Source organism: Mandrillus leucophaeus, unplaced genomic scaffold (genome assembly GCF_000951045.1).
Source record: "Mandrillus leucophaeus isolate KB7577 unplaced genomic scaffold, Mleu.le_1.0 Scaffold1, whole genome shotgun sequence".
Lineage (NCBI taxonomy): Eukaryota > Metazoa > Chordata > Mammalia > Primates > Cercopithecidae > Mandrillus > Mandrillus leucophaeus.
In genome coordinates this window covers 15902834-15909366 of record NW_012098097.1, presented here as the reverse complement: position 1 = coordinate 15909366, position 6533 = coordinate 15902834, and the positions used below count along the sequence as shown (strand labels likewise).

The 6533-nt window shown below is 55.7% G+C and overlaps 1 protein-coding gene and 1 long non-coding RNA gene across 2 annotated transcripts in view; one reads left to right on the top strand and one right to left on the bottom strand.

Moving 5' to 3' along the window:
• The window catches only part of SIRT7 (sirtuin 7), a 7253-nt gene extending 858 nt beyond the window's left edge, over positions 1-6395 (top strand). The window contains exons 2-9 of the mRNA XM_011969091.1: positions 1-140; positions 2682-2752; positions 2851-2923; positions 3634-3732; positions 3806-4042; positions 4172-4252; positions 4457-4563; positions 5726-6395. Coding sequence (XP_011824481.1) covers positions 1-140; positions 2682-2752; positions 2851-2923; positions 3634-3732; positions 3806-4042; positions 4172-4252; positions 4457-4563; positions 5726-5924 — 1007 coding nt within the window. The 3' untranslated portion in view covers positions 5925-6395. The remainder of the gene's footprint in view (positions 141-2681; positions 2753-2850; positions 2924-3633; positions 3733-3805; positions 4043-4171; positions 4253-4456; positions 4564-5725) is intronic.
• Positions 1215-2507, bottom strand: LOC105551316. Its single transcript, XR_001007855.1, has 3 exons — positions 2296-2507; positions 1913-1990; positions 1215-1597 (listed from the first exon to the last, which is right to left on the bottom strand). It is a non-coding gene; the product is annotated as an uncharacterized LOC105551316 (long non-coding RNA).
• Positions 6396-6533: the final 138 nt, after the last annotated feature.

Sequence of the window (6533 nt, the reverse complement as noted above, 5' to 3'; positions counted from 1 at the left end):
GGCCCGGGGCGGTGACCACCCTGGCGTCTTGGCAGGTGTGCGACGACCCGGAGGAGCTGCGAGGGAAGGTCCGGGAGCTGGCCAGCGCCGTCCGGAACGCCAAATACTTGGTCGTCTACACAGGCGCGGGAATCAGCACGGTAGGGAGGGAGGCGGGGGCGGACCCCAGGATGGAGTACGCGCTCCTGTAATCGCGAAAAACTCGCCTTTAAAGCAGCTTTAAGGTTTTTTCCCTTTCTTAGAGAAACACGAAATGACCAAAACTTACCTAAGGTAAACGCTTTTTAAACGCTTAGTTTGTGGTACAGCCAGTTAAAAACAGACAAGGAGCAGAGATACGAATGGGCTGTAGTAGCCGACTGCTCGCAGTCACCCCCAGGTTATGTGGACAGAGCTAAGCCCAAAGCTGTCGTGATTCTCCACTGTGTTCTCTCCATGTTGAGGGAAGATAAGTAGAAAGTGACACAGTAAGAGCCGGAACACACCAGGTGAAGGAGAGAATTGCATTGTGTTTTGAGAAGTTTCACTGACAAGTTATCCTGGGCTGTGGGACATCACTAGCTTTGAAAGTGTAGCTGGCACGTCGTCCATCTAGTCCGATGGGTGAGTGTGGAGTGCTGGGCATGCGTAGGCGTAGCAGATCTGAAGGCTAGGTGATTTCTGTTCTCAGGAAGCCTTTAGGTGACAAGAATCAGGTATGTGAACAAATAAGCATAATGTAAAGCTGGCTGTGCTGGATCACTAGAACAAACCCAGGCACACACTATGTGCTCTTGGAGTTGGGAAACCTACCTGGGTTGGCTTTTTGTGGGAGGTAGCCTTGATTGGGCCTTGAAGGATGGGTGAGATTTACAGGAGAAGGTGGGAATGAGGCACTCCAAGCAAAGAAGAGCAGAGGCTTAGCAGGAAGAATGCAGAAAGGGAGTTCACTGCTGACTCAAATACCTGGAGCCCTGGCATTTGGTCTCCTCCCTCCACAAGTCACATGTAAAAGTCCAGTCACGCTGGGCGCGGTGGCTCATGCCTGTAATCCCAGCACTTTGGGAGGCCGAGGTGGGCAGATCATGAGGTCAGTAGTTCAAGAACAGCCTGGCCAACACGGTGAAACCCTGTCTCTACTGAAAATACAAAAATTAGCCGGGTGTGGTGGCAGACACCTGCAATCCCAGCTACTCGGGAGGCTGAGGCAGGAGAATCACTTGAAACTGGAAGGCGGAGGTTGCAGTGAGCCTAGATCGTGCCACTGTACTCCAGCCTGGGCGACAGAGCGAAACTCTGTCTCAGGAAAAAAAAAAGTCCAGTCATGTAATTATGTAACAGTCATGTGACCTCTTATGGAGCTTGCAATGGCAACTAGAAGCACATGCAGCTTGTGGATTTCATCTGAGCGTAACTGAGGTTTCCATCTTGAATGTGACTGTCCAAACCACTGCGGGGGGATGGTGCATTTTTCTGAGTTTAAGCAGGAGTCAGGAGTCCCCAAAAGGGAACAGAAGGCACCTTGATATCTTCTGTGCCCTTTCTGGCCTCAGTTTGTTTCACAGGATTGAAATCCTGGAAAGTTAGATGCTTATCTCATCTGGAGAAGTTGTTCTGCCTTTGTTTGTTTGTTTGTTTGTTTTGAGACGGAGTCTGGCTCTGTCACTCAGGCTGGAGTGCAGTGGCGCAATCTCGGCTCACTGCAAGCTTCTGCCTCCTGGGTTCACACCATTCTCCTGCCTCAGCCTCCCAAGTAGCTGGGACTACAGGTGCCCGCCACCACGCCTGGCTAATTTTTTGTATTTTTAGTACAGACGGGGTTTCACCGTGTTAGCCAGGATGGTCTCGATCTCCTGACCTTGTGATCCGCCCACCTGGGCCTCCCACAGTGCTGGGATTACAGGCATAAGCCACCGCGCCCGGCCTATTCTGCCTTTGTTAAGGTGGAGCGGGAACAGTCAGCACTGGGATGTGAGAATAGACAGTTGCCTGCCCCCACCTAGGGATTCACCTTTTTTTTTTTTGAGATGGAGTCTCGCACTGTCGCCCAGGCTGGAGTGCAGTGGCCGGATCTCAGCTCACTGCAAGCTCCTCCTCCCAGGTTTGCGCCATTCTCCTGCCTCAGCCTCCCGAGTAGCTGGGACTAGAGGCGCCCGCCACCTCTCCCGCCTATTTTTTTTGTATTTTTTAGTAGAGATGGGATTTCACTGTGTTAGCCAGGATGGTCTCGATCTCCTGACCTCGTGATCCGCCCGTCTCCGCCTCCCAAAGTGCTGGGATTACAGGCTTGAGCCACCGCGCCCAGCAGGGATTCACCTTTTGCTAAATGTGTGAGCCGTGGGCTCGGCCCTGGGGGCACTTGGGAACATGACTAGTCTTCCCCCGCGGTGTGGAGGACACATGTGCCACAGCCCAGCTTTGTGCTCCGTGCCAGAGAGGCTTCCGGGGACAGGCAGGGCTGCGTGCAGCCTGGAAGGATGAGCCAGGCCAGGCGGGAAACAGAAGTCCAGGTAGAAGGGAGGAGCCGAATTGGGGTGCGCTTCATATGGGCTCAGGCAGGTCAGCCTGTGGAATGAACAGATGCCAACATGCAGGCCGGCCTGGAATGTGGCAGGAGCGACAATGGCTTCCCGTTTCTGGGAATTCTGCCAGTGCCTACGGTGGTGCCTTTTTACTTGGCTTACTTTTTTCTCAACATGCAGGCAGCATCTATCCCAGACTACAGGGGCCCTAATGGAGTGTGGACACTGCTTCAGAAAGGGAGAAGCGTGAGGTAAGTGGGCCAGGCGCGGCCTCCCACATAGGCTGAGCAGAGGCAGCATGGGCCTGAGCTCCGGCTGTCCTCACCTTGCCTTCCTTTCTGCCTGGCAGTGCCGCTGACCTGAGTGAGGCCGAGCCAACCCTCACCCACATGAGCATCACCCGTTTGCATGAGCAGAAGCTGGTAAGAGCCCTGGGTGGCTGGTACACTTGCCTGGGACCAGGCAGAGCACCTTGGTGCGCAGTGGGCAACTGCATTCTCCCTCCGTCTGCCAGTTGACTCCCATCATGAGCACCCACCAAGTGGGTTAGGCCCCAGATTTGATCCTCCCATGCTTCCTCTCCAGGACAAAAGGGGAGCACCCCGTCTGGAACCATCCCATCCACAGCCAGCCTCAGCCCCAGAGCTGCTGGTGGCCTTTCCCCTTTGTGATTCCATTGCATTTTTCTGTGGACCTCAGAAGCCATCCTAGTCACAGGAGAGGCTTATAGGACATCTCTGGGCACCTTCTGCTGGACACCCTCAACCAAGGGGTGTAGGGGTTGACCTGCCTAGGTCCCCAGGCACCTGAAATGTCATGACCCAAGAGAGCATGGATCCGGGGTGGAGTGGCCCTTGCCAAAGCCCTGAGCCACTTCCCATCCTTGCCTTGACAGTGCAGCGTCTTGCCCTCCCAGCCACTCCAGGTGCATCAGGGCTGGAGGAAGGGCATAGCCCCTCCCCACCACAGGCCCTCTTGAGTCCTGGTGGTTGGACCTGTTGTGTGTTTTACTTTCTAAGGCTCTCTGCGGGGTTGGAGCTACCCCTGGTCTTGGGAGCCACTGGCTGGGCTCATAACAGCCTCGCTGTGGCTGAGTACTGACCTCCCCGTCACCACCCGTTCTGCCTTCCAGGTGCAGCATGTGGTGTCTCAGAACTGTGACGGGCTCCACCTGAGAAGTGGGCTGCCGCGCACGGCCATCTCAGAGCTCCACGGGAACATGTACATTGAAGTGAGCAGTCCTGCGGTGACCCGGGGTCTCCATGGGCAGGCGGGTCCCACTCACTGTGCCCTCTTGCCTCCAGGTCTGCACGTCCTGCGTTCCCAACAGGGAGTACGTGCGAGTGTTCGATGTGACGGAACGCACCGCCCTCCACAGACACCAGACAGGCCGGACCTGCCACAAGTGTGGGACCCAGCTCCGGGACACCATTGTGCACTTTGGGGAGAGGGGGACGTTGGGGCAGCCTCTGAACTGGGAAGCAGCGACTGAGGCTGCCAGCAGAGCAGACACCATCCTGTGTCTAGGGTCCAGCCTGAAGGTACGTGCTGATGACACCAGGAATGAGCCGAGCCCCCGCCTGCCCGAGGGTGTCCAGCTCTGTTGCCCAGCACTCTACAGTAGACTTGTCCCCTGTGTGTGTGCTGTGTCTGTCTGTCTGTTTCCGCAGGTTCTAAAGAAGTACCCACGTCTCTGGTGCATGACCAAGCCCCCTAGCCGGCGGCCGAAACTCTACATTGTGAACTTGCAGGTAACTTGGGTTCTGAGAGTCACATCCTTAGACCTGGGTCTTAGAATGCAGAGCTGGAGACACCCCACACCCATGCACCAGGGCAGTCTGATAGGGCCCCCGTGGGTGCTCAGGGAGCACTGACCGAGCCCACGGGCCGAGGCTGACAGGCCACCAGGAAGGGTTGGGCTGCTCTTACTCTCACTTGGCTTTCCCTGTCCTCAGTGGACCCCGAAGGATGACTGGGCTGCCCTGAAGCTACACGGGAAGTGTGATGATGTCATGCGGCTCCTCATGGCCGAGCTGGGCTTGGAGATCCCCGTCTATAGCAGGTGAGTAGACCATTGCAGCAGCCCGCTTCCCTGCACCTCTGTGTGCTGGGCCGTGTCTGTCTTCTCTCGTGAGCTGAGCGTGGAGGAAGCTCTGAGGTGTTTGCAGCGGTGTCTGAGGCATGACTGAAGCGTGGTGGTCTCCAGAGGGCCTGACCTCAGTGGTTCGCGGAGACCCTGCGTGTGCCACTCCTGCCCTGGCTGATGTGGCACACACAGTCCCCGCAGGGAGAGGGATTCTGCCCACGTGCTCCTGCTCCAGGCCTGCCCGTGGAGCTCTTCAAGATGCCTGGTGGGAAGCATCTCGAGGGGACGAGCACTTGGCAGCTCTGGTCAGACAGAATCTGTGTGCTTGGTTTTGGGAGTTGGCGTACTTTGGGAAAGCTTAAACAGACTGTGCCTTAATACAGAATTTGTGATAATTTAGACTTGGTGTATGTATTGAGTAAAAAGTTTACACTCTCTTTCTCTGTGAATTTTCAGGGTCTTATAGGGGAAATCAATAACTTCTTTTAATCAAAGGGTTCAAGAAATTAAGGATCCCTTCACCTTCTGGGCCTGGCACTTCTTGTATGTTATGTGTGTGGTGTTCTGTGATGTGGGCTATCGTGTACTGTATTTTTTTTTTACATTAACTTAGCTCATTTTCCTTATCAGTGCGTATCTGTATCTTAAGTTATGATCTGTGGTTCTGCATCTCAGTCAGACACATGCTTTCTTCACGGTGTCGTCTGTAGGCCACGCCTCCCTAGTCAGCTGGGAAGGGGGAGAGGGTCTGGTCCACCTGCCCCTGGCGGTACAAATGGAAGGTGGGGCCCAGAGTTGCTAGTGACTCATCCCTGGAGACGGAGGCAGCCCTGGGGCCACTGCTGCCCTGTCCTGTGTGTGCACGCCGCTCAGTGGTGGATGAGGACACGGAGTTCTGAGGAGACCAAGCTAGTGTGGGTGCTGACCTTTGAGTCACCACCTAAGAGGTGACCTCTCCCGCATCTGTTCTGCAGCTTGATAACAATGAAGCTGCTACCAACCAGAGCCCAGCCGCAGTGGACACAGGGGAGGGAACAGGATGGGAAGGCAGGGACCGCAGGCAGCTTTCCCGAACTGGGGCGGGTGTGGCTGTGAGAGGCTCCCAGGCCCGCCTGATGCCGCTTTCCCTTTTTGGCAGGTGGCAGGATCCCATTTTCTCACTGGCGACTCCCCTGCGTGCTGGCGAAGAAGGCAGCCACAGTCGGAAGTCGCTGTGCAGAAGCAGAGAGGAAGCCCCACCTGGGGACCGGGGTGCACCGCTTAGCTCGGCCCCCATCCTAGGGGGCTGGTTTGGCAGGGGCTGCACAAAACGCACAAAAAGAAAGAAAGTGACGTAACCTGGTGCTCGATGAAGAACAGTTGGCACTTTGCAGATGGCCAGTGTCACGGTGAAGGCTGGGTTGTCCCCACGGGTCTAGTGAGAACTCTTTGGGGATGACGTTTTCACCGTGACATTTTTAGCCATTTGTCCTTGTGGAAGCCCCTTGCACTGCTGCGGTTGTCCCCTGATACGACTTGGCCATGGAGGGCACCTGCCCATCCGGCCTCTATGTCAAGAGGTGGCAGCCGCACCTTTCTGTGAGAACGGAACTCGGGTCATTTCAGCCCCGGCCGGCAGAGTGGAAGCGCCCAGCGGCCTTTCCTCACTCGCCAGGCCAGTCTCAGGGCCTCACCCTATTTCTACTACTTAACGAAAAAGTGTGAAAACTTTATAGAACCCTCTCCGTACTGGACGTGCGGCAGAGGGGTGGCTCCGAGCCTCTGCTCTATGCAGACCTTTTTATTTCTATTAAACGTTTCTGCACTGGTTTCCAGTGTCCCCAAGTGGTCGGCGCGGGCTCCCCGGGCTCAGGTCTGCTGCCTGGCAGCGCGGTCCTGGCTTAAAACCCGCTTGGTTGGAGAAGGGACAACTGTAGATTATTGTGCCAAAAAATAACTCAGAAAAA